Source organism: Dermacentor albipictus, chromosome 2, assembly GCF_038994185.2.
Source record: "Dermacentor albipictus isolate Rhodes 1998 colony chromosome 2, USDA_Dalb.pri_finalv2, whole genome shotgun sequence".
NCBI lineage: Eukaryota > Metazoa > Arthropoda > Arachnida > Ixodida > Ixodidae > Dermacentor > Dermacentor albipictus.
In genome coordinates this window covers 1787938-1815250 of record NC_091822.1, presented here as the reverse complement: position 1 = coordinate 1815250, position 27313 = coordinate 1787938, and the positions used below count along the sequence as shown (strand labels likewise).

The 27313-nt window shown below is 46.4% G+C and overlaps 1 protein-coding gene across 2 annotated transcripts in view; it reads right to left on the bottom strand.

Annotated features, from left to right (window-relative positions):
- Positions 1-27313, bottom strand: part of rngo (DNA damage inducible 1 homolog rngo) — a 178073-nt gene that overhangs the window by 88886 nt on the left and 61874 nt on the right. For both annotated transcript variants that reach the window (XM_065455441.1, XM_065455442.1), the window contains one exon: positions 7445-7573. In XM_065455441.1, the coding sequence (XP_065311513.1) occupies positions 7445-7573 (129 nt within the window). The remainder of the gene's footprint in view (positions 1-7444; positions 7574-27313) is intronic.

Sequence of the window (27313 nt, the reverse complement as noted above, 5' to 3'; positions counted from 1 at the left end):
TGTAAGTTCAGCGCTGTGTTTGTCTCCTCCTCTTTTTGGTCCTGTCGTCTAGCGCTCTTTGAATTTTATTGTTATCAATACTGTAAAGGATGTTGCCAAACGGCATGGACGCTGAGAGGTCATTTCCCTTCCTAGAATTGGGGGAGGTCGCCGTTTTCGGGCTTAGCCGACAGTAAAGCCAGCCGGGCGCTTTGGTAATGAGTCGGGAGACGCTCTTTGACGGCAGATAGCCCGCGCCGACGCGTCGGGACATTTTAACCTGTCACGCGTGCGGGCAAAGCGTCGTTAGGGCGTCTATGGTCATGCCGGGGGGGTACAAAGCGGCAGCTTAAAACCCGAGGGATCGGTGACCCGACGCGCAGTCTCTTGAAAGGTAGGCTGGCGCCACCGAGACAAATCCATCGGTGCACTTAGCTTTACGGGCCCGCCGGACGAGACGAACAATGCACAAGACGGCATTGCTAATCGGCAGGCGCACGTCGGCAGGGGTGTCCTTTGCGGCACGCAGTGCGCGATGGGATTAGTGAAAGCGCGAGGACGGGGCGACGCAGATGGCCGTTTCCCCGTAAGTGTTTTTCAAGGTGCGGGAGACTTTTCCATGTATGTCGCGGAGGCGAAACTGTTGGGATGTTATTTGTTTATTTGTTGTTTGGTGGTTACTTTCTCTCCCTCTATCTCTCTGAATGTTCCGAGGAACGCAGGGAGATGGTGAGAGAGAGAGTGCCCAATGAGTGACAGCCCAGTTGAGCCAATCAGGTCACTGGGGTGTCGTGCTTTGCCGTGAGGGGATTCGGGAGGGGCAACCGAAGGTTTAAAACCGGGCTCCCGACCTCTCACGAGGGTTCCGGGCGCAAGAAAGGTGCTCTGCACTTTCGGCTCTGCCGAGTTAAGGCGCCGGTCCCAGTGTAACCCAAGGGTCTTGACGTACGAACGGTGCTATGTACTATCGGCTATGTCGAGTTGATACGTCGGACCCACTGTAAATAGCTGTCAATGTATATAATGTGTACATAAAGTCTATTCTCCAAGTTCAACGTCTATGGCGTCCCATCTCTGATGGAAGAGGAGAAACGGCGACAGCTGAAGCAAAGTTTTCTCTACCAAGTAAGCTGGTTACGCCAGCTTGGAGGCACTCTGTGCCACGAAAGTAACAAGAGAAGGTAAAGAAAATTCACTAATACTTTGCCTTTTTAATTGTTTGTTTTTCGAGTTCCTTTAGTTTTTTAACTGCCTGCTCAAGGTTTGCATTTCCTATCGTTAGAAGCACATGGCCACCTTCTACCTTGTTCGTGTCCTTTTGCTTGGTGCCGGTGTTGATCATATCCTCAGCACTAGTAAGCAATACTTCGCTGGCCGCCACTTGGTCCTTCAATGTCCTCTTTTGCTCATCGAGACAGGTCTGCTCGAAGGCAGCATCTTCTGTCGCTTTCCGTTTGGCTTGTGCTTCCTTCAGCACTCATCCTCTGTGCATACTTCGCTTGTGACTGCTTCACAATCCTCAAAAGGTCAAGGCTGAGAGTTACCTTAGTGGCATCACCATCATATGGCTGAAGGAAAACATGGTGCATTCCAATGATGCTGGCAATGCTCAGAGAGCTCCGTCCATCTATGAGGTGCTTGTTTTTGCTGAAGCCTCATTCTAGTTCAGCATTGCCATGGGGTAGAGAAATAAGTGCTTTTATGAGCTCAGAAAGCAGGGAATATACCTGTTGTTGCCTTCAGGCGAAGTATCCTTGCCCAGTAGTCATCCACCCTTCCTTCCAAATGCAGAGCACTGTTATCACCATCACACATCAGCATTCCAACGATTCCAACATTATTCTACAAACGAGACAAGATAGTAATTACCTCACGGAACATGAATGGCGCAATAGATTATCGGCAAATTCCCAGTAGCCTCATAAGACATGGGCGACACATGCTTTAATGGGCTCCTCACCAGGCCCCATAGCGAATTTTGGTTATATGCTGGAAGTTCTTATGTGTCTTTTAGGGAGCATCTTGCCACAAACATTTTTCAAATTGGCTCAGTAATAGCGGAGATAGAAATATTTCAGTGGCGCGAACCCATGATTTCAGCAGGTGGGCTCCACTGCATAGCGAGACTCCCTATCCCCTCGCCCTGTCTAGCCTTCGCAAGTGAAATTCTTTCCCTACGTTCTCCCATGCCAGACATCGAGGATCACCTAACACATACGTCACGAGCCCCGCCTTCACTTTTTTTTTTCTCCTCGCTTTTCTTTTTTTTGGCGATGCATACTTCCGCTGGAGGCATTGCGCACGAGTTGTCATCGTTTAGCGCAGTGCATGATTTTGCGCGCTGTACACAAGGACACATGACTAGCCGTATGATTCAGCGCTACACGAATACTGAGGCAGAACAAGCGGATCTCAGAGCATGATCACGCGCTGGAACATGGTAGAAAATGGCATATTTTTTGTACATGTGCACGTGACCGCACAACCGTGGGAATAAGCAGACGAAGCGGAAGTACATCTCTCTTGCTTCGGTGCGGAGTAAAACAAAAAAACACGCAGACATTACATTTGTGTGTTTTATGATTTCTCTAAACTTCAATTCTTCAATTCAAGAAATAGATCGCACAGATAACAGATGTCTTGAATAATCCTCGAAGTCATGTGTCACTACGAGCGACGTCACACTGCGGACTCGAGTACGTAGGCACAGAGATGCAAGCACATCATCTTGCGGCTTGGAGCGCAGTGGCCACGAGAAGAAAAAACGGCGTTCGGTTTGAAATTGCAAATCTTTCCGCAGCGCATAGCGATGCCATACTTTGCAGACACAATCACTATCGCTCTATGTATGCTCTGCGCTTGTCAGCTAAAAATGGCCAGACCTGGTGAGGGGTTCTTTAAGGACATGTGGTGCTTAAAACCTAGTCGTTTCAGTAAAACAATAAACTACAACCCTCTAACTTGTGCACGTCTGCAATTCCGCATCAACTAAGGGAGTGAAAACGACAACACCATCAATTTTGCCAGCATATCTGCGTGCCTTTGGCTCGCATGGTGTCAACAGTCACAGCGCCTGGCCAATGTTTCTATCGAACACAGTGGTGGCAGTGACGTTTTTTGAACGAAGCTTTTACTTTAAATGGCCTCATCTTTGCTCATGTTGAATGCCCGTGTACAGTAGCATTGCCACCAACATGGAAAAGCAGCTCCAGTCAAAATAAAAATCCAACCAGCCTCTTAGCGTCTACACAAGACATGCATGCACGACCTGCACGCACGTGGCTATAGTGAACTATGTTGTCTAGCTCACTATACACGTGGCCTTTAGCTGTTTTTATGCGACTGGATCGGATTGGCTACAGACAATACATTGACAATACATTGACCAAACTGATGGTTGCCAACATGGCTCTTGTTTATTGCCCCAACAAGCTTTACTGAGAAACTTTGCGGCATTTTGGCACAGCATGGCGCAATTTCAACAAAGGTAACGCTTTTGGCGCAGCTTGGCGTAGAAATTAGCAACTGTATCAAAATGGCACAATTGGCGCAGCTGTTGCACCCATTATCGCTGTCATCTCCTCGTCGAGGCCAGCGCACGAAAAACACATCTCCTGTTAGCCCGTCCAACGACGGTCATTTTTTAAATCAAATCCAAAGTCCTGGCCAGCTTGAATGTTTGACGATTCTTCTGTGGCTAGCACAACTTTTCGTTTGCAAGTGGCAGCATAGTGAAATCGCCTGTTTGCTGCCATTACAATAACACCACGCTGCACACCAATAAGACAAAGATTAAAGTGGCAACATCGCTCGTGTACTTCAGTTGGCTACCGGCACGGCTAGTAAAGGCAGTGATACTGACTTTTCTATGCGGTGCTAGCTATGCACCATATTTATCAATTTCAATTAGGAACTGGCACGTTTTCTAAAATTTTCGAATCTGAGCCGACCCTAGACTTTGCTATATGATTATTTGGAAAAAAAAAAACAAGCTATCGGCCGAGATTCGCATAAATATGATATATCCATTGGCAGGGCAATTTTATTTTGTTCAACTGAGGTTTCAAATATGTGGATCTCTACAGGGACTTCAAGGGGAACTGCATTTACTTCATTATATCCATTATTTCATTACAGTATCTAGTTTTTTCATAACGAGGTTTGAGCACATTTACACTGCCATTATCACCAGTACTGGCTACTCGGTGCAATGAATAACAACGTAAATTGAAACAGACTGTTACAATATATGACCTCTACCCTCACGTTTTTGGTGATCGCTCGTGCACATATTGTGAACATTTTACGCCGTTTTGCATGGAACACTGCCTACCTCCAATTTCTTTACCAATTATTGTGCAATTCTCATCGCTGGATGCGAGCGTAAAGAAACGATACCATTGTTGTCACTTGGAAGTGTCTGCTCGTGTAAAGCAACGAGCATTATACGAGGTCACAGCCCTGTACCCCTCTGCCGGCACACTCATGGATGCCAACACCTCTTGTAGTGCCTCTTTGGCACTCATGACAATGACAAAAATGGATAAGCATTCACAAGTGCATAAATGCAGACCCAGGCTCTCAGAGGCCAGTTTATAAATACAATTGCTTCATGTGGCACACAGAAAAAAAAAAGAGAGAGAAGTGTCACGCTCGTAATCTGCTTCTTCTGTCCATACTACGCCTGTTCTTAAACATGCCACATGTATATCCATGCCCGTTTAAAGTTGCCTGTGTAATTGCCACTTACAGTAGAATCTTTGCGATATGATCACAGATGATACAAATTTTGGAATTACTATATGAATTTTACAAAAGCCCCGGCCCGAGTCTATCAGCTCACAACGTGCTAAATTTTTAATGCTGCAAACCGCTTTTCATACCACTTTGGATGATATGAACAATTGTGCGATCCCCAGCAGAGTCAGTGAGGAAGTCCCAGAGCAGCGGTAGTGCCAGACACTACTACGCTGTTGTCAAGCCGGCAGAGCGGGCACGTCAATGGACCGGTAGCACCTAGGTCCCTAGATCGGCTTTTGCCAAGTAGCGACAAGTTCCTCCTCTCCCACCACGTTTTCCCTTGTGACTTGTGGTGGCCGCCATGTTCTTCCTAACACACTATGGCGGCGCAGTTGTATGCGCTGTATGCACCTGAACGGTATGCATTTGCAGTCATGGCTTTGCTGTGAGAAGCAGTAAAGAAACATAGCAAATGAGTTAGGTACTGACAAGAAGGAAAACATGCCAGTAATGCGTTCTAGCTGCCATTTATCTGCTGTTTTGTCGTAGTCGGTGCGAGCGGTGAAACTACGTAGTCATTGTGCGGCTGCCTAGTTCACGAGAGAACAGTGCACGCGCACATCTTTGTATATGCAGAGTGTTATTGCAGATGTTTTGATCAGTCACTCGTATGATGTACAATTCAGAACTGTGCCTGCAGCTTTGTATATGAAGTGTGTTATTGCAGATATTTATAACGGTCACTCGCCCATGGTGAAATTCAGAACTGCGCCTGAACACTTGCGTGCAAGCGGCACAAACTTATTTTCGTACTTAGTAAACAGTGCACAAAGCTCTTCCCTGCCCTTTCTCACCGTCCTCTGTCCCTCCCGTTGCCATTTTCTCCTTAATCCTTTTATTTCTGCTGGCTGCAGCTTGTGTGTACAAAACCTCAGATAGCAACTACCACGGCTGGCAGCGTTTTTTCCTTTCGTTTTGTACTGTGATAAAACCACTGCCGAATCCCCTGTATGTTGCTGTATAAATATGCAACAATAGCTCAACTAAGCGATTTAAGTAGGATGTCGCACTGCGCGATGACATGTCATTCACGCTCAGGAACAAACCCACGATCACAAAGCCAAATTTGCAATTCATAGCCGAATCTGGTTAGCGTTATTCAGACTGGTGCTGAGCTTTTCAAAACGTGCATTGCGCCCACAGTTATGCTATCTGTGCCTTTAATATGCGTAAATCACTGTCTTGAGGCAAACAATTAAACATTGCATCAGCAGGCAGCAAGAAGCGCCTGGAAAGGTATGCTGACTTCCAGCAAACAGTGACAGGTATGGAGAAGTCACCTTCACTGAAAATCTGTAGCTGACACAACTGCACAAGCAAGAAAATAAGCGTGCTAGCACTGTCGAACTCAGCAGCTTGACTGGCCCAGGAAGAACGCGGCAGACGGAAGCAGCTCCGGACCATAAGTGGGCACTGTCCAACAAAGTGCGTCAGCGGTGCCACAAACGTTTTCGGTACTTAGTTTTTAAAGCTCATAAAGGGGGACTTTAACTCCACCTTGACTCCTTGAATCTATCCCCCCTCTGCACACACACAAAAAAAGAAAAAAAAAAGCCTATGCTTTTTGCAGTACCATGCTACTTGTCAGCCCTTTTCAAAGACCTTGCAACTTTATCGGAAGCCAGCAATCACACACGATCCAGTCTTGCCGCATTAGCAAAATCGGTGGCATTCGCTTACATGGATCGCTTCATCTCTGTATTCAATGCCTTCCGTTGCCTTCAGCACCCGATGGCAATTTGAAAGTCTTCTGCCTTTGCACCTATCACATTACACGTACTATACGAAGTAGCTTTACCGCTCCAAAGCAAAGCAAACAGATTCCCTTACCTTGCGCTAATCACGCCCTTAACGCCATTAGGAGCAGCTAGGACGCAGCAACAAAAGAAACTCGGGAGAACCAGATAGATCATAAAATGTTGTCCTCAGAACACACGAAATGCGGAGCTCACTGTGGCATAAATATGCACAGAACAAGAGCGCTAGTGATTCATATTTGCCTCGGCTAAGAGGAGTGCTCACTGCATGCAATGCGACTGCAGTTACGAATGGCAACGTAGTTCTTCCGTTTCACGCTCACTTTTCCTGATTTGATTTCTGCACATAGAAATATAGCGCTGAACTATCTGAATCTCTGATCTTTCATGTTTATGGCAATACCAAGATGGCAGAGCTCCATCAATGGGAAGCCACGCTCATTCAAGCATCAGTACGATAGCACCTTCCTAAGCACTATTGTCTTACCAATTTCAAAAGCAACACACTAAAGAAGTGAAATTTTCTGAAATTCTGTTGCATATGTGTATTAAATATTTCGCCATGAGATAAAGGAAGGCCTTAAGATTGCGAGAAAACAGAAATAATTACGGAATAAAAAATTTTGAGCCAGTCAGCTATTTTATTGTCGCGTCCCCCTTAAATTCTCCTATTTTTAAATATTTATGCACGATGCGAATTTCGAGTTACAAAAGTTATTGCACCAACCCTAGAGATTCATACCATTGAGATTCTACTGTATTTACATACACATTGCCACTCTAGACGTAGAATTTGCTTAGCTTGGAAGCGACTCGGTTTGGTGGCTCTACAACAGGGCCAAAGTGTCTCGCCTTTTTCCCATTTTCTGCTCAGTAACTGCTTGTGAACATTTCTATGCAGGGCTTACCAAGGTGAATGCGGCCAATGATGCGCTGGGTGCCCACTCCTTTGGCAACACCTGCCCACCGAGGGTCCACGAGTCGCATGATGGCACATCGCTCAGCACAGGCCTGGCTCATGATGGTAGTTTGTGCACCTGCAACACAGGCACACTCACGTGTTGCAGCGACACAAATGACAGCATGAAATGTAAATGCAGTAAAAGCTCATTAACTATTTGAGGGTCAGTTTTTTTCCCTCAAATGTGATCTCCCAAGGTTGAAGTTTCTTATTGCTGATTTGAAATTTTCAGACTGACCAACATATAGCTCAATTTTTTTTTTAAATGACCATGAAGTAACAAAAAGAAATTGTGCAGATCCCATGCCCTGTGGGAATCAACATTATACAAATCATTTTGCAGGCAGCTCACTATGCAGCATTGTTCGGAGTTGTGCAAAGCGTTATCAGCTAAGCCAATGTTTGTGCAAACCTAGTATTTGTGCATGTGACGCAAGTACAGTGAACTAGAATTAACGTGAGCATGCGTGTGTGTGACGATAGCAGCAAGACAATGACAACGGTAATGACGATTACAGTACAACTTCATTACACCGCACCCGCTTAAACAGCAGTTTCGTTTTAAAAGTAGTAAAGTCAAATCCCCGACTCAGCGGCCATTGAACATAATGTGTTTTGTATCCGCATAAACCGTACCAGCTTACTGCGTACGTATCGGTTAACACGTAGTGTTTCCACTTTTTGTTGCGCAAACAAGGTGGTACGTCGTCTCCATCGGGCGGCCCGGCAGAACAACAAGCCTCAGAGATCAGAACAACGGCCTCCAAGCACTCTGTGCATTTGTGCGTGAAGCCACATCAACATCACTTCGGCGCCGTGCCAGAGAGCATTGTCATATGGCATTGTGGCGTCATCCAAGCAAGGACATGAAGCTCGGATAAAAAAAAAAGATGTCGGTTGCTCAGCATAGAAGAAAAATTAGACAGTTCGTGCTATCGAACATGACATGAAGAAGTTGGCACTGGCACGCAACATGGGTCTCCTGTTGACTACGGTGTGTGGCATTTGGAATGCAAAGAAGTTGCTCGGCAGCACTGCTGCGACCGCGAAGAGATGATAGCTACGAGGTTCGACTTTTTGCCATCGTTGCTTCTATTGTTGCCAAAGTGTTGCCTAGCAACAGTGATGAGGACGACATGGGAAGCGACAGCACGGGCAATTCAGGCCCGACAGTGGCAGAAGCTGCGCATTACGTCAGTCTTATGAATGCAATCGTCACGACAAGAACAGCACCCCTTAATGAAAAAGGCACCGTGCAACTTCTGCAACACTAACGCACCCGTACACAGAGAATATGCAACGCCAATGAGGAATCTGCCATGCAGTGTTCGCCGAGAAGAGGGGGCTGGCCGAAAAGTTGGCTCACAGCTTCAGTAAGTTTAAGGCAGCTGTAGTCACTACTAGGCCGCCACGGCATCAAACAAAAATAACACTTTTGTCGCGCGAAGTGAATAAATACTGCATGTTTTTTTCCCCTTTCATCGCACTCTCTCTGAGTTTTGTTTTTGACAGGTAAGTGGGCAATCTCGTGCTATTTCGGTTAAACAGTACTACCGTTTAGTACATACTTTTTCGAGCTCCGGCCAACTGCAGGTTTAACAAGGTTTCACTGTATATGATTTCTATGAATGAATGAATTGATGTGAATGAGCAGCATGGAGGTGCATATGGATAAGAAACACATAAATTAAATGCTCACTGAAGGCAGCACATACTGTACTTAGACGACACGAACGGGCGACTTGACGGCGATACTGTAACACCACCTAAAGCCCGCGTCCTTCTACAGCCATTCATACAAGTGGCATAGCGCAGCTGCTCAACTTGGCTGAGTTGTGATGACGCTGCCATGGTGTAATTCAATGCAGCATTGTCGTACTCGGGAACCATGTCTACCAGGAAACAGCACGTGTCAATGTTTTACTAAGCGCCCTGGCAACGACAAGAAGGGCCGTGAAAGTTCAGCAGGAGCTTTGGGAGGAATGGGGAGGCAATGCACTGGTGCGTGGAAATCAACACTCATGGGAAACATGCTTTTCAATCACTGTTTGAACAGATGCAACCACCACCCAGTGCTCTGCTGCCGAGATGCCAGGATATTCTTATGCGTGCCACCTGGCTTGAGCGCAGATGGCAGAAGAGAACCAGAGGCAAGAGTCGGATTACGAAGCTGAAAGGATGATGGAACGACCATCACAGCATCACAAAAACAAGCATATAGTTATCAGCCCAAGTTAGCAGACAACTTGGTCCACTGGGTTGGCATAAGTTCTTGTCATGGTAATGTGATGCCATGCATGCATGTCATGAATTTCTCTCATTCTTGCCACATTCACGGGAATGGTTCCATGATAGCTTGACATAAAGACCATCACATCCATGCCAATAAATTTATAACATACATGGCATGGCATGCCATTAATGTCACGGCATGCATATCCAGAATACTTCCAGTTAAAGAAATGCATGTCATGTCACTCAATCCATTATATAGTCCATCTCATTTAAGGCATTCATGCCATGACATAATTGCTATTCATTTCAGTTCCATTTGATAAGTTATATGTCAGGATGTCCATAAAATGACATGACACACATGTCATGACACAATTTGCATGCATGACAAATGAGATGAGGTAATAATAAATCAAATAAATTCTGGGGTATTACGCGCAAGAACCATGATATTACGAGGCACACTGTAGTGAGGAACTCTGGATGAATTTTTACCACCTGGGGTTTTTTAACGTGCACCCAAAGCAAAGCATACAGGCGTTTTTTCATGTCACCCCTGAAATGCGACCACTGCGGAAATGCCATGAGGTGATGGTGTCTTGGTCATTTCTCTGGATATTTATAGGATATGTGTAATGAGACATGCATGCATGACAAGAAAAAAATGGCCTGGAATGAGAAGTTCCTGCATGTTGTCAATGTCATGTAATGCAATTCATGGCATTCATGTCACCATGTGCATGTCATTCATGTGGTGACATTTACGGTATGTCATTTATGTAAGGTCATGCACACGTCATGTTATTCATATCCCGATATATATTGAGTTAAAGAAACGACCAAAACGGCATCATGACATTCAAAACATTTACCGTATTTACTCAATTCTAATGCACCCTCGATTGTAAGGCACACCCGTTTTCTGCGATCCAAAAAAAAAAGTCCTTTACAGTACCGCACACATCATGCTTTCATACAGAAATACAACTTCCTCTCATTTGGGAAAACAAATATTTACTCCCAATACATTAAAGTTGCGAGGAATAAACAAAGTCGCAGTTCCACCTGAAAGGCAAAGCATCGATCGTGATAGCAATTTGCCATATTTACTCGCATATTGAACGCATTTTTCTAATGAACGTAGCCCCCACTTTTCCAATCAAGAAGTGCGTTTTTCTTTTCTCGCATGATGATTGCACCCTGAACTTGCTGCCATGAAGTAGGAGACGCACAGTACAATTCAGTGTCTGATATGGCATCCGGCAGGTGCGATTGCATCCGATGCTGTGTCGAGACGCTGAATCGTACCGTGTCTCCTACCTTTAATGCAATAGCAATTATATGGATGCTCCAGGCGCATTTTTCCTACCGCCGCCGTCGCCAAGCACCGCATTAGCGCGAGTGAAAACGCACGAGGGAAGCAAACCATGGCGGCTCAATCTCGCATGCCGTCTTTTGTCGCGCAAAAGGCTCGAGGAGCGACGGCGGCATTGTACTCTGGCAACTGCGTATTGCATAACCATGCTCGACCATGCTTGGAGGTCCCGATACAGTCTTTGACTATGGGACCTCCTCCTGCATACTAAATACATGTAATTTGACCCAAATTCTAACAATAAATTCCGATTATGATTCTGAATTCAGATTCTGATTCTGAGGGACGCCGACGGTCGCAGCTCAATCTTCCGCATACAAGGGAGGAAAGCGGGAAGGAAACACGTCATTTTCCATCGCACACACAGTGCCAGGTGGAAAGAGCTGTGGAGTGTTTTACTCCAGCACCCAAAAAGTGCGCATAGCGGGACGTCAGCATGGCCTATCTTCAAAGCAGCTCATGTTTTGTGCGTGGTGCGTTCTCGCTGCTCAGTTTATGTTGAAGCGAATGTTTGCAAGTTTATACAGCCGATGAAACTACTATCCTTACTTCGTGTAACTGTCTACACATTTGCTATTGCAATCGATGGTTCGCATTTCAGGCAAAACTGTGACTTATTTAGAGGTGGCCATGGAAAACAATTCACTCAAAATTTTGCCCAGCATAGTGAACAAACCCTCCAGCTTTGCACATCTTCTGGAAAAAAAAAGTGCATTCATTATGAGAGTAAATATGGCAGCACACAACTATAGAAAGTAAGGACAGTATATTTATTGGCCATATAAACTTGTAAACATTCGCTTACCAACCAAATTAGCAAGCATAGTGCCAGGCGCGCACAAGCAAACATGAATACATCTCACTCGATAACCGCAGAAACTCGCTATCACAACACTGGATTGAGGAAGTGCAGTAGCAGGAGCGAGCATTTGATCTTCGTGCTGCCTCTCGCTTCAATGCAAATTAAGCAACGAGAACATAGCACGGTGTGCCTTGACGCGTAGACTCCGTCTCCATCGTAGATCTTTTTCGAGATAGTGCCCATGCAGCTGCACTGTACGCAGCAGCCGCTGGAGTAGAATGCCTCTCCTTCTGTCCCGCACGCGGTCCCGCATGCAAGTTTCGAGAATTCCAAACATCCACAATGCAGCCCAATTTCTGCCTGTCTCTGCACACGAGATCACTTTCCTTTTGTTGGGGCAGTATGATGAACTGGGCATGTCTTTGCAGTCGGCACTTCCATGCTGATAGAGCAAACGCAGATATTAACGGGAATAACCTAAGGAACCTTAGCACAAGTACTAAAGCACACGGAGGAAGCTGCAGCAGCTAGGCTCGAAGCGCACACGAAGTGGCCATCTTGAAATATCGATGGTAACGTGGTAATGCAGATTTAGGGTCGTACCCGATTCTAACGCGCACGCAATTTTTGGACCCATGTTATCGAAAAGAAGTGCGTGTTAGATTCAAGTAAACATGGTATGTCATGACATGCCATTCATATTACGTATGCATGCATGTCATGCTACCCCATATGTATTCTGATATATATCATGTAGAAGAAAAAAACCAAGACAGCATCATTACATAGGAGGCTAGTGAGATATAGATAGATAAATGCATTCAAAATGCCTAAAGTTTGTAAAGAATGCTTTGCATTAAAATATTTTCCGCATGTAAACATGCACTGTTTATTCATGGACCCAGATGAGCTTGCATAAATACTTACATTAAGAATAAAGAAGTAGATACACTGAGATAGATATATTTCAATTTGGCACTTGGGTCTACATTGGAGGAATCATTGCTGGACTGACCTGCAGCGGAGCAATGTGAGCGCACGCAAGAAAACTCAATGGTTGTATGTACATCAGAAAAGCCAAACATGTCAAAAACTTACAGTAATCCTAAATGCCATACCGCCAACGGGCAATAAGATTTTACGAGTCTTGCAAATAGAAATGCAGGCATGGCAGCATTATTCTATGCAGTGGCATCATTTGTGTATACCAGCTACTGCCTGTGAACAGATGTAATCGCACCCCTGTGAGCGATAAGCGAGCAAGCACGAAGCGGTGAACCTTCAAGAGATCAGAAACTAGACAGACATTAGTTTCTATGAGCGCAACCAACAAAAACAGCCCCAAGATGAAACCAAAACTAACCCCTGCGCAGATGTGTGAGCGGGTGCTGAAACGCCAGCATAAAGAAGCCGTGGAATGAAAACGAATAGACTAAAAAGCAAAAAAAAAATTCCTTGTATCCATACGAAGTGACAGTAACTGCCAAGCAACAGAGTTGAAAAAATCTACGCCTTTTCCAAACATACAGGAGGCACCATAAATATACAGCATTCGCGGTGCCGTATATTTATGACTTTGACCTTCAAAGGTTTACAGCAGCTGACCGATTTTTCAGACTCCAAAAATTCGGACTTGATGGATATTCCGTTCTTCCAAGATTCCGGTACGCTCGAGGTCATGAGGCATTGTGTATACAGGGTGGCCAGTTTCTCTAGAACAATCTGCCCACCATCCTTCAACAAATCTGCTGTTACCTGATCCTCCCCAGCTGCCTTCCCCCTTTGCATACCTCCTAAGGCTTTCTTTACTTCTTCCGGCGTTACCTTTGGGATTTCGAATTCCTCTAGACTATTTTCTCTTCCACTGTCGTCGTGGGTGCCACTGGTACTGTATAAATCTCTATAGAACTCCTCAGCCACTTGAACTATCTCATCCATATTAGTTATGATATTGCCGGCTTTGTCTCTTAACGCATAGATCTGATTCTTGCCAATTCCTAGTTTCTTCTTCACTGTTTTTAGGCTTCCTCCGTTCCTGAGAGCATGTTCAATTCTATCCATATTATACTTCCTGATGTCAGCTGTCTGACGCTTGTTGATTAACTTCGAAAGTTCTGCCAGTTCTATTCTAGCTGTAGGGTTAGAGGCTTTCATACATTGGCGTTTCTTGATCAGATCTTTCGTCTCCTGTGATAGTTTACTAGTATCCTGCCTAAAGGAGTTACCACCGACTTCCATTGCACACTCCTTAACCCTTTCGCTGTCACGGACGTACCGGTACGTCATCGCGCTTCCCCCCCACGGTGTCGCTGACGTACCGGTACGTTCTCTATCGTGCGTTCAAAATTTCGCGCCAGAGCACAAAGCTGGCGCTCCTGGATTGGCCACGCTATCTGTTGACTCTTTCTACAAGTTCGTATATTCGCCCCGACCCGTGTTACTCCGTGTATTGAAGAGTACGGCGCGACTGCCACTCGCCACTTTCTCTTTGCTGAGTGGCGCCGTGGCTCCGTGTTCGCTGTATCATGTGTCGCGCGCGTGTGGTTATGGGTTCAAGGGTTGTTCTGCCATCTCCGCTGGTTTGAAGGTTTTTATTTTTCTTCTGTTGGTGTGCCTGCTACGGCGCGTCAAGTTCAGGCGCACGTGCCGTTGCCTCTCCGAAAAGAGTGACTCGTTGCTGCTTTCACTGTCTCGCAGCGCCCTCGCTTCCGACTTGCAGCAGTAAACGTAAAGCCCTTCGAACTTTGTTTAGCCTTTTTCCATCTTCCTCTGTCATCTTGATCACGCAACGTCCCGTTTATCTCCGTTGCGCGGGCGACTGAAAGCGCATCCTCCCTGCGCGCGGTTACTTTCGGATGGCTCAGCGCGCGGGACCTTCGTCGGCTCATTGGAGCGGTGGCTCAATTCCGATTCAGAATACGAGCTGAGCTCGGATTCGGACTCGGACAGAGTCGCATGCGAGGAAGAGGGTTCCGCATCATCAGATTCGGATGTTGAAGGGATTTTATAGCCAGGCTGATGATGATGATGATGTTTACTAACAACAGCTGCAGAACACTGAAATGTGTATATTGCATTGACTATGTTATTTGTATACCAATAATAATCAAAAATAAATGGCTATGTTCATTCCCTGTTGTGCTCGTTCCCTGAAACCAAGCCGACACTGGGGGTGCGTCACGGCCAGAAAGGTCTGACAGCGAAAGGGTTAATGATGCCCACAAGATTGTCGTTCATTGCTTCAACACTAAGGTCCTCTTCCTGAGTTAAAGCCGAGTACCTGTTCTGTAGCTTGATCTGGAATTCCTCTATTTTCCCTCTTGCCGCTAACTCATTGATCGGCTTCTTATGTACCAGTTTCTTCCGTTCCCTTCTAAGGTCTAGGCTAATTCGAGTTCTTACCATCCTGTGGTCACTGCAGCGCACCTTGCCGAGCACGTCCACATCTTGTATGATGCCAGGGTTAGCGCAGAGTATGAAGTCTATTTCATTTCTAGTCTCGCCGTTCGGGCTCCTCCACGTCCACTTTCGGCTATCCCGCTTGCGGTAGAAGGTATTCATTATCCTCATCTTATTCTGTTCTGCAAACTCTACTAATAACTCTCCCCTGTTATTCCTAGTGCCTATGCCATATTCCCCCACTGCTTTGTCTCCAGCCTGCTTCTTGCCTACCTTGCAGAGCAGAGTTACATCATATTTTTTCTTTGCCTCCGTACAGAGCAACATACGCTCAAGCACTTGTCTTCTGCATCGGCCTTTCACATACTGAAAGGGACCCTGAAACGGTTCGGACAAATTTTGTAGATGTGTAGGGTACAGCTAAAGTTAATCATTCGCACTAAAATTTCTGTGAAACATCTCATATTAAGAAAGTTATGGATGATTACAAGTTACCCTCCTCAATAGTCAAGCATTTTCGCCTCAACTCATTTGCAGAGCGATCGGGGCTAAGCTCCACCTTCACTGGCTTTGCGTCATGATGGCATGTGGTGTCGTCGACTTCCGGTTCTCTAGGAGCGAGCGCAGGAAGCCTCTCTAAACACTCTGCCAGCTGCTTGGCAGTCGACCCCAAGCGAGAGCTATTGAAGCAGCGTGTCTTGCGAGCATTCTGTCGCAGCACGGAATGTGTCTGGTATTCTGGTAACCACAGGCTAGCTGGGCATTTTGACGGAATGGTGGAGGCATAAACTCAAGCAGATGAAGGAACCTTAGCATAGACATATGTGAGCGGCCTGATCGGCCTCCACTGTGCAGCAACCCATTCGCCAAACACCACCAGCCAAACAAAGAGCTAATATTACTCTAACAAAGTGTAAAACATTTTAAACATTTACAAAAACTATGTATTAACGATTACACTCCTGCAAGAAATTTAGACCAGCAGCAAAGAATACACTTTGTTACTGCTATTGTCTGTGGTTGAGGTCTACACCGTGCAGACCATTCACATTTGTGCTTCTGCTCATCCCGTGAAACAACACGCAAGGGGACATGGCCAGGCCCTGTCCCCTTGCCCTTGCATTTACCCTGAACCAGGCTTGCGAAACGCTATTGCGTTAGTAATCTTCTGGTGTAAAATGACAGCCACAAATGACAGCCCCTGACAACTGCAAATCCTGGCACCAATCGGATAGCGGCAGACCGATGTGCTGCAGCCAGTTTGCTCATCTGCTGCCTTGCAGAGGGACATGATGTCGCAGCGTGACATATTGCCAGTCGCTACGTTTGCAGTCCACAACGCAACAAAGTCGAATCATAGTGCTCGCGAAAAGACTGAGACCGACTTTGACCGTGCAGGTCTCGTCAAAATGGAGTACGTTGTAACACAAGCAGACGACGCTTGCTGTGTGCCAGAAGTGCCTACCGTATTTACACGATTGTAAGCCGACTCGAATGTAAGTCAACCCCTCATATCGCATGACAGGGAAAAAAACAACATTCGATAACAAAAATTTACTAGTAGCTGACATGGTCACTGGACTACTCGTCTTCACTAGTGCTGCCATCGTCATCGTTGCTGCGGTTTCACAATTGCGAAATTTCACGCGAAATTTCACAAATGGCAAATGCCCGCACCAGGACATCTTGTGGAACAGCAGCCAACGCCGAATGCACTCAACCACACGTAGCCGTCAGGGAGGCTCTATTGACAGGTCTGGTAGGCGTAATTTCACGATCTTCTGCCGCCAGCCACTCATACTCACGGCAGAGCAGGGCCTTAAAATAAAGGCAAAGGTCCGGGCTTGTTTCATGACCATGTCGCACTTCACTGGTAGGGACCGATCACGCATTTCAGCAACGTACGATGCAAGCTTAGCCTACAGCTCCAGAAACCGTCCGGACTTCGGCACGTGGGAAATTTCTCACTTGCCGTCACAGGTGAAAATTTCGCTTTGCTGCAGTCGCCACTCTCGCACCACCCGTTCAGAAACATCGAAATTGCGGCCCGCTGTGAAGTGATTTGTTTCTTCGGCGTAAAGGATGGCAGCCCTCTTGAACGCTGCTGTCAACGAGTGCCGAACAATTAGTGGGCCTGGAGCACTCATGACGACTGGGGAAGCATAGAAGTAGCACGTAGCCAGCAGTCAAGTGGAACGCGTTAAACCAATGCCAATGCCTTTCAACAGAGAACGAGAAACCCGTGAGCGATGTCTGCTCTTCCATGAACTACCGATACTCGCCGCCAGTGCCGCCATTCTGAGGTTGCCGCGGCAAATTGGAACAGCGGCGCTTCCATGAACTATCGAAACCCCCCCATGAGTGTTGCATGCCCTGTAAAACTTTCAAAAATGTTGAAAAACCCTTCCGAAAAGCGAACAAACACGCGGGATAGCGAAAAGATACAGGTAGGGCCATAGAGCAAACATAAAATTGTAACTAGGTTGTAGCTCCAGTTGGTCTCGCTTTTTTGGCGGGGCCAAGTTTTGGTTTCAATTGTAAGTCGGCTCCCCAACTTCGACTTTCAAATTTAAAAAAAGTGGTTGACTTACAATCGTGTAAATACGGTAAGTGTAGTAAGAAATTGTTCTTGTGCATTCTCTTTCTGTTACTTTTTTTTTTATAGAAACAAATGAACTAACATTCCAACTATTACAAGCATCATTTGTTCACGATAAAGGTGGAAAAATTATCAATGGCACGCCCTGGACAGCCAATCAGATAGCTCGCCCACATGACGTCAATTGCGTGATTGACATCACATGGGTATGGGTGGTGTAGGGGTTGGAGGGACGGACTTCGGGATGAAAACCCAAGCTTGGGAGGGTTTATTCTACATTATTTACAAGGAGGTGAGCGACAAGTAACAGTCGTACAGTCATTACAGGCCGGCAGCAACTCGGACGCTGCGGCCCGCGGCAAGAAGTTCGAGCGAGGTGAATCAGGGAATCAGGGCATGTCCCAGAATGCTTTGGTCTCTCTGGAAGGCTTCTTATAAACCCTTCGAGCACTGTAAGTTACGTCATGTTTGACCAATGGGAGAGTCCGCTCCGATGACGCCACTTTCAGCCAATGGTAGGCGCCCGTGTCGCGGTGTCACACCTGGCGGCTCTCTGCGGTCTTGCCTCGCAGACTGGCAATGCACTTCTAACGAGGAGAAGGGGAGGGCTGCTCATGCTCCATTGTCCGAGGCCCACCTGCTAATCCCGGCGGCGCACAAACTTGTTGGCACGTGAACTTGTTGCCTTAAACTTGTTTGCTCGGCCGCTCCTCTGGAATGTGCTTTCCTGCTTCGGCATTCCTCAATTAGCTGTGCTGCGACTCGAAGTGGTTTGGGGAACTCGAAGTAATCGCAGGAAACAGCTCCATATCTAACAGCTCGTCCTCGCCCCGGTTGTTCTGAATGGCCGGTGAACTCAATTCGCTGGCCATGAGGAACGCTGAAAGAAGCTGCAGGGTACTGGGGTCGAGCCTCGTTTGACAACCCTCGGGATCCTGGGCCCTGGAGAACGTACGTCAAACAAACCAACAACACAGCGCTGCCCCACGTGTAAGCGCAGGCTCTTCACCCCTGACTCGCCAGGCTATTACTGAGTCAAAATCAACCCTGATCTTTTAGTTCCCCAATTTTGACAACACAGTTGTAACCACCCTTCCAAACAGCCATCCATTTCTCCTCGATTGCCGACAAGACCAGAGTACTATTGTTGTTGCAAAACAAAAGGGTCGTTGACGATGCAAACAACAAATGAAAACAGCCGAACATTACTTAAGTGGCCTAACTACACGAACAGCATGTTTCCAATCTATCGCAGTGGCGTACTTGTCGCACGTATTGGTGCTACTGAACAATCTGGTCAACCTCACAAGTACGTAATCACAAGCGCACTAGCCTTGTGGTCACTAAACAGAACGCGTACTTGTGTCATAGGCAAACTCTTCATTACGCTTACTCACGTTTCTTCCTTTAGTCCCTCTAGGACACGTGACTTAAACGAACAATTAAACTCGCGGGACTTACACACTCCGCAGAACTCTTAAAATGATGCGTCTTTTAATAACTCATTCCACGCGTACTTATCAGAGAAGTCAAAATACGGCTGCCCTCCACACACACTAGCAACCCAGTCATAAATCTGCTTCCTTCCGTCCACACAGGACACGCGCTAATGGAACTAAGAACGCTTCTCAGTGCAAATCATGCACTCACTGCAAATCTACGCGCTTAACCTTAGAAAATTCAAAAACACTTAAAAAGAAAGAAGGTTAAATAACACACACGCGCGTTACGATAGGCCTCTCAACGATAACCTTGACCCTCACGTTACTCACACACACACAAAAAAGCCTATCTACTTATTAATGAGCATCTCGCGAGACTACATGTTTACTTAAAACGCATCTTTCAAATCTCGAGCTTCTCAAACAAAAACACAAACAAAGCTCATACCTTTACATATTGAAAGAAAACCTAGTCTCAAATCGCGAATTTTTCCGATGCTCAAAAATAAAACAAAATAACACGTTTTACTTCTACAGAAGCTCTCTTGGCTTCCCGTTCCCAATTGCTTACGACTGACTCATACTTTCAGCCTGACCCGGGGTGGTCGCAGTTTCAAAGCTACTCTGGCTACGGAGGAACAGCAAAAGGGCTGGCTCACTATCAGCTCCCCCAAGACGTTACGGTCTATTGCCAATTTGCGTCCTCCCGCCCCGCTTTCAACAGGACTTCGACTGACCGCGTCGCTACTCCCCACCTGGTCTCGTCCTGCCACCTTGCGTTTCTTCGAACTGCACGCTGAGCTGTGAAAAGAACTACGGAACGACGAGGAGTTTAACTGCCTCGTGCCCTTTGTCCGCGTCCGTGCAGAACATTCTTCGCGGTCCCCCTTTGACCGGTGGCTTGAACGTTTTCGATGCGTCAACATCGTCCGAGACGACCGCATCTGTTTCCTCGCGCCCTGCCCATTTGGGTTTCTCGCCATCTTTGGCGGCGTTACATTAGTTACCGACTTTCGGTCTTTACCGCGCTTCTTTTTACGGCGCTTTCTCTTTGCACTCGCCTTCATGTCGCCTTCTCGTGCCTCGTGCTGGCCAGTACACATTTCGTCGGCCCGGATCGGTCTCTTACCCGCACAGTCTGAGTGATTCTCACTTAAATCAACACTCACTTTGCCTCGACTGGCGGACAGCCCAACCGACTCTGGAACAATGCAGCAGGCTTTACTTGAGTAAGACAACTCGCACTCTTGCGAACTGCCCTCTACTACATTGCCCAGCGCACGCTGTGCATCGACACACAGCCCGTCGGTATCGATCACTGTCTCACGCGCACAGTCCGAATGATTAACAACGGAATCATCCCTATCTAGGCTATCTAGACTGGCGGAGAGCCGCACCGATCCCTGAACAATGCAGTTGTTCTCTCATGGACTACGGAGCTCGCCATCCCGAGAACTACTCTCAACTGCATCGTCCAGTTCGCACCTCACTTCTGTACACACATCTGGCTCTACATCGCTTCTGTTGGGTCAGAAGTACCGTCTTCTTTGCTAGCAACCTCGCTAACATTACCAGCGACGCACACACGCGGTAACTGTGCCAATTTGTTCGCAGCTGGCCTAGCTGTCTCTACAGTCATCTGTTGGCACAGCACCCCGTCGCTCTCTCTGCGGCATTTAACGGCCTCTGTTGCCACTAAGGCATCAATAGCAGCTAGCGTTTTCCCTTCACTTATGAATCGGCAGCCAATCTCACAGGCACTACTCTTTTCATCGGCTTCTGGCGAAAATCTGCTAGATGCTTCCTCATTCTTTCGCTCTGTACTACCTACAGAATTCTCAGACAGCCGTTGTCTCTGTGCCAATAACTGATCACAATACTGTATCTCTTTGATCAGTGCTGCCTTCTCTCTCTCATACTTTTCCTCTCGCTCACGTTCGCGTTCATTCTCACGTCCGTGACGCTCACACCTAAGAGTAAGTTCTTGAAGCTCATGCTTCCATTCATTCTCGCGTTCTTCACGCTGACGCTCACTCCTAAGTCCACGACGCTCTCGCAAACGTACACGACGCTCACGCTGCCGTGGCTCCTGTATCACCTCCCAAGCAAGCTCAATGCTTTTATCATCATTGCCACTATCATTAATCGCCTTTATGATAGCTGGCGTTTTCATCCGTTCGTCCGCCTCAACTCCCAAATCGTCGCACACCAACAACAAGTCTAACCTCGTCAACCTTCTAAGATCCATGGCAGCTGCCCCGACAGGTGGTTAAAACTGTTTTCCTTAATTAATTTGTGCAAACACACAATGCATCAAACTCCCGATTCCCAGAACTATCAAAATTGAACACACAACCTTTGAGTCTGGCGAATCATAAGGAAAAAAACCACGCGCTCACTTACGGTTGCAGCACCCTGCCATCCGGTTCATTCGTCCGCTGTTCCCGGTTCCTCCGGACTCCCTGGGTCGAAGGCTCGCTCCTTCTTCGCTACTCCCAGTTTCTTCGGACCTCTTTCGACGAAGGCTTTCTCTTCTTCGCTCTTCCCGGTTCCTTAGGATCTATCTCTCTTGACGAAGGTTTATCCGTAGCGCTGCCACCAGCTGATGCATTCGGAGGCGATCCCACCGCTGCCACCAGATGTAGGGGTTGGAGGGACGGACTTCGGGATGAAAACCCAAGCTTGGGAGGGTTTATTCTACATTATTTACAAGGAGGTGAGCGACAAGTAACAGTCGTACAGTCATTACGGGCCGGCAGCAACTCGGACGCTGCGGCCCGCGGCAAGAAGTTCGAGCGAGGTGAATCAGGGAATCAGGGCATGTCCCAGAATGCTTTGGTCTCTCTGGAAGGCTTCTTATAAACCCTTCGAGCACTGTAAGTTACGTCATGTTTGACCAATGGGAGAGTCCGCTCCGATGACGCCACTTTCAGCCAATGGTAGGCGCCCGTGTCGCGGTGTCACACCTGGCGGCTCTCTGCGGTCTTGCCTCGCAGACTGGCAATGCACTTCTAACGAGGAGAAGGGGAGGGCTGCTCATGCTCCATTGTCCGAGGCCCACCTGCTAATCCCGGCGGCGCACAAACTTGTTGGCACGTGAACTTGTTGCCTTAAACTTGTTTGCTCGGCCGCTCCTCTGGAATGTGCTTTCCTGCTTCGGCATTCCTCAATTAGCTGTGCTGCGACTCGAAGTGGTTTGGGGAACTCGAAGTAATCGCAGGAAACAGCTCCATATCTAACAGTGGCTGAAAATTCCGCCGACAGTGCGCTGCGATTGGCAGCGATGTACATTTTTAAAACTTTATAATAAATGACACACTTTACGCGGAGCACTTAGATACGTCAATTAATGATGAGAAGGACCTACTATAATGATTCAGTACGTTTGCAGAAAATTGTCAAAATCGTTCCGGGGTCCCTTGAATAACTCCGATCCAGAGGCTGCAGGGAAGCCGTTGTGTTAAGCAGCAAAAAAAAAAGCAGCTGTGTTTGTCAGCCCTGGCACATTATTGTGCGCACTACAGTTATCTAGAACAATTAACGCTTCGCGCGATTTCACACAAAAGCGGCGGTCCAGTTTGCACCGCCAGGCCTGAAATATTGCTGAGGTCTTCCACGCCTTTCGATTCGAGCGATAGTCTACAGGAAGTTCCTTTATGTTTTTGAAGCATCTCGGCTTTTCTGCTTTGCCGATTATCAATAGTGGTAGCCGCTACGTGCCGGTCATGTTGGCAGCAAGAAAAACTGTTATTCTGTCCTTGCTTCGCTTACCACCAAAGCAAGGGTCCCCCTTAAATGTGGTTGTTTTATCTGACAGGGCTTTGTAGAAGAGGGCCGTCTCATCTGCGTTAAAAATGACACGATGATAATCAGCTAGGCATGCAGGTAATCCGGCCCTCCAATCTTCGACAACACCTTCATTCACAGCCCCTTTCCTGCCACACACGCTTCAGAAGACCAGGCCATGTCTTTTCTTGAATTGGTCAATCCAGCCTTCCGATGCCTTGAAGTCTTCGATGCTGAGCTTCAGCGCATACTTTTCGGCCTGCGCACAGATAAGGAGGTCACTCAAAGGCAGCTGTGTTTCACGAATCGGCAATACATCTTAACAACGCTTCTTCAAGTTTAGGGTGCGTTGCCATTCGCAGTCTCTTCCGGTTGTCAGTGAACTTGTCGCTGTCATACACCTGAAGAATCTCCGCTTCAATTTTCACGTACATGCTGAGCATGCTTCTCTTCATGGCTTTCAATATTTCTACTTTTGCTGCCAAATCCTTCGCCTCATACTTTGCCCACTTCAGTGGGGCACAAGAGCACATAGTGGCACGGTTTGCATGGCGCAGCAACGAAGCGACAGGTACATGCACGATGTCAAGAAAAAACTAAGTATAAATGGAAAAAAGAAAAGCGCAAGCAAAATTTAACACACACACAAAAAAAAGTTATGCAGTCCTCGCACACGCACCTGACGCACACAGATAAACACGATAAAAACGACAACGAAAAAAAACTGCACAACTCCACAACCACACAACTGCACAAGCAAGACAACGTCGAAAATGGTGGACAGCAATACAAAGAAAACATATATTATAGATTAGGGTTGCTAGCATAGACCGATAACTACCATGCCGATAACCATAGCAATGCAGAGTTAGTGCCAAGCGCCAAAAGCGACTGCAAAGCCAGAAGTACGTCATTTATCTCCATGTTTTTTTAGATGTAGGTCTGTCTATTACGTAGCAATAAAAGAAACATGGTGGCCTTGATGTATTTCCGGCCTTTCGGCACTCCCAGCACATGCAAGCATGGCCTTCGAGATTGCCGCACACTAATCGGAGACGCCATTGTTGGCGGTGCAATATGAATACCCCCTAGTGCCACCCGATCCTATATGCCTCCCGTGCCTCTGAGCTCCGCGAACTGTCCGAATTAACCGAAGTAAGACCAAATATGTCCGAATGAACGGGAGTTTCGTGCCATAGGGGCATAGGGTATATGTTGGACGGGACCAGATGGTACGTCCGAATTAACCAAATTTCCGAATTAACGGGGGGTGAATTAACGAGGTTTTACTGTATCCTAATAAGGCACATTTCCGCTAAGAGTGGGCGAATGTCTTAGCTGTGTTACAAGTGCCGGTGTATGAATAGGGTACGCTTCTAACGTATCAGTGTAAACGTGGCTACTATTGTTGCCGCTCACATTTTGTTGCATGCCCACGAGTGCAGTTGAGTGGAATCGAAAGGCCCCTTTTTTGTTATTATTGTGGGCCACAACCATTATACAGCCCACAAACAATAAAGCCAAGGCAAGTTTGGTTGTAGCTTTTTCTTTTTTCATGGAAGTGCAGAAAGTGATGAAAGGAATGAAATGGGGCATCTGCTTAAGAATGTTTGGTGCGTGCAGACCACTTGGTATGTTTTGAAGAGTCGTTCGCGTAGCATTCGACGGCATTCAACACATGGTAATTGCAGCCATCATTAGCTAGACTTGGCACACGACATATCACTGCAGCAAGTTCGGGGTGCGATCATTACACGCCAAAGAAAAAGAATCGAATTTTGACGACAAAATTCAGGGTTGCGATCATTACACGAGTGCGATCATTATGCAAGTAAATACGGCAATCCATTCCATCCAGTAAGCGTGCAGACGAACTTAGTAGGCAAGCTTGTCACTTAGCCTAGCCCATGCACATGACCTCAGGCCCAATCACCGATGAACCCCAAATTCCTCAAGACGTTTTGCTGCCCACAACAGTTTGCTACCCAACGACGTGTCTGTCCCTGCTGATGAACACCTTTGCCCCGCCTTGAAGAAACTACTTGGACAAGCTGTTGAGAGTAAGAAAAAAAAAGCGTGGAAGTACGTGTGGACAAAGGGCAGCAAAATTTTCGCGCGCAATACAGACACTTTGAATGTACTGAACATATCTTGTGTTGCGTGCATCGATAAGATGAAATGAGGATCCAGGAATCCGAGCATTTTTTTCAACCGCCATTCACATCGATGGCTAGTAAATCGCTGAACCCTGCAGATGTGACTAAAATTTATCGTAAGAAGCCGTGCACATCTTTCTTCCTTGTTAAACACTCAGTCAGCGCGCAATATGTCTGATGAGCTGTGTGCCTTGCTTTTATGTTTTGGCTTTCCATTTGATGTTATTATGCTCTGTGAAACATGGTACCGACACAAACATGAAGTAATACAGATCCCGGGTTACACAAGACAATACTTAAATCGCTCAGTCAAGAACGGTGGAGGAGTACTTTTCATGGCCAGAGAAAGTTTTCAGTGTGATAAAATCGATGACTTTACGGCGGTCACACTGGACATTGAAATTTTGACCGTCATTCATAACAAAAGCATATTTTCTGTTTTATATCGCCCTCCAGGCAGGAACGTGGCAAAGTTTTTTACATATATGGAAACCTTCATATCCTGGATAAATGAAAACAGTTATGAACTCATCCTGGGCGATGATATATATATTAACATGTTGAACGAAACACAGCTAAGTACTGTATACACTCGACTATTAGAAGCTAATGTATGTTTTAACACAATTACTGCTCCAACTTGCATTAGCAATGACTGTGAAAGTTTGGTTGATGTTTTTATTACAAACATTGAATCTCAAACTATTAACTCCGGAGTAATCAGCGCTCATATTGGCGATCATTTGCCAGTATTTCTTCTCTTCGAATCTTATGTCTAGGCTAAAGAACCGAAGCAGTGTCCCCCATTGACTATTCAAGATATTAATCTATCTACACTTGAGGAGTTCCGCAAAAAAAATATCAAAAATAAATTGGCTCGAAGTGTACAATCAGTCTGACGTAGATGCCGTGTACGAGTCATTTCTGCATCTTTTCAAAAAGGCTTACTAGGAATCTTTTCATCCTAAAACACTGAAGCCTAGAAAAGCTAGAAAACCTTGGATAGCCAATGCACTTCTGAAACTAATCAAACAAAAATATGCTCTATTCAAACGTTTTTTGGACACAAGAGACACATGCCATCTATCCGAATTTAAGAAATTTAGAAATAAGTTAACTGCTACTCTTAGACAGGCCAAGAAAGATTACCTTCATAGGTTGTTTAATCCTGAAGCTATAAAGCGAACGGATATCACATAGAAAAACTTTAGCAGAGCGCTTAATTAAAACTTCTTTCTGGGCGAGTTGGTGCATACTTGACATAAAAATTGTAACAGCGCAAACGCATGCAACCACAAAGTTTAGGCAAATCCATGTACTTCCCATAATTCCCATGCTGGGACCATAGAGTTTCCTACCAAATTACTAGAGGGAACTCTGGCGCTAGTGTCTACGTGAGCTACAATGGGAGCGGTTGTCCCAGCATGGGAATTATGGGAAGTACATGGATTTGCCTAAACTTCGTCCTTTCGGCTTCAAACGGCTTTGTGACTTTGTAAACTCGTCATTTTCAACAGTTTATTGCGTAATAAATAATTACATAAACGTCATTAAAATTGCCCGACAGCAGGATTCGAACACAGGGACTCTACTACAGAAGCCCGATATTGAAACCATTAAGCCACGGGTGCATGTATTGACAAGCGAATGAAACGCACTTATGAACTTATCGTGGGCATGCCAGTGCTTTGAGACGCTTGGCGCGTTTCGATTTGGGCACATAAACAAGCTCAATCGTTGCAATTAATAGCAATTGTACGCGTTCCCGGCGTCTTCTGCACTTCGAAGAATATCGATTGCGCCGAAATATACGACAATAAGATTTATATAGCGTAATATACAGAGCCACAAGAACGTCTGAATCCACAAGCACGAAGATCAGACAAATCCATGTACTTCCCATCATTCCCATGGTAGGACAACAACTGCAGCGCCAGAGTTCCCTCTAGTAATTTTGTAGGAAACTCTATGGCTGGGACAACCGCTCCCATTGTAGCTCACATAGACACTAGCGCCAGAGCT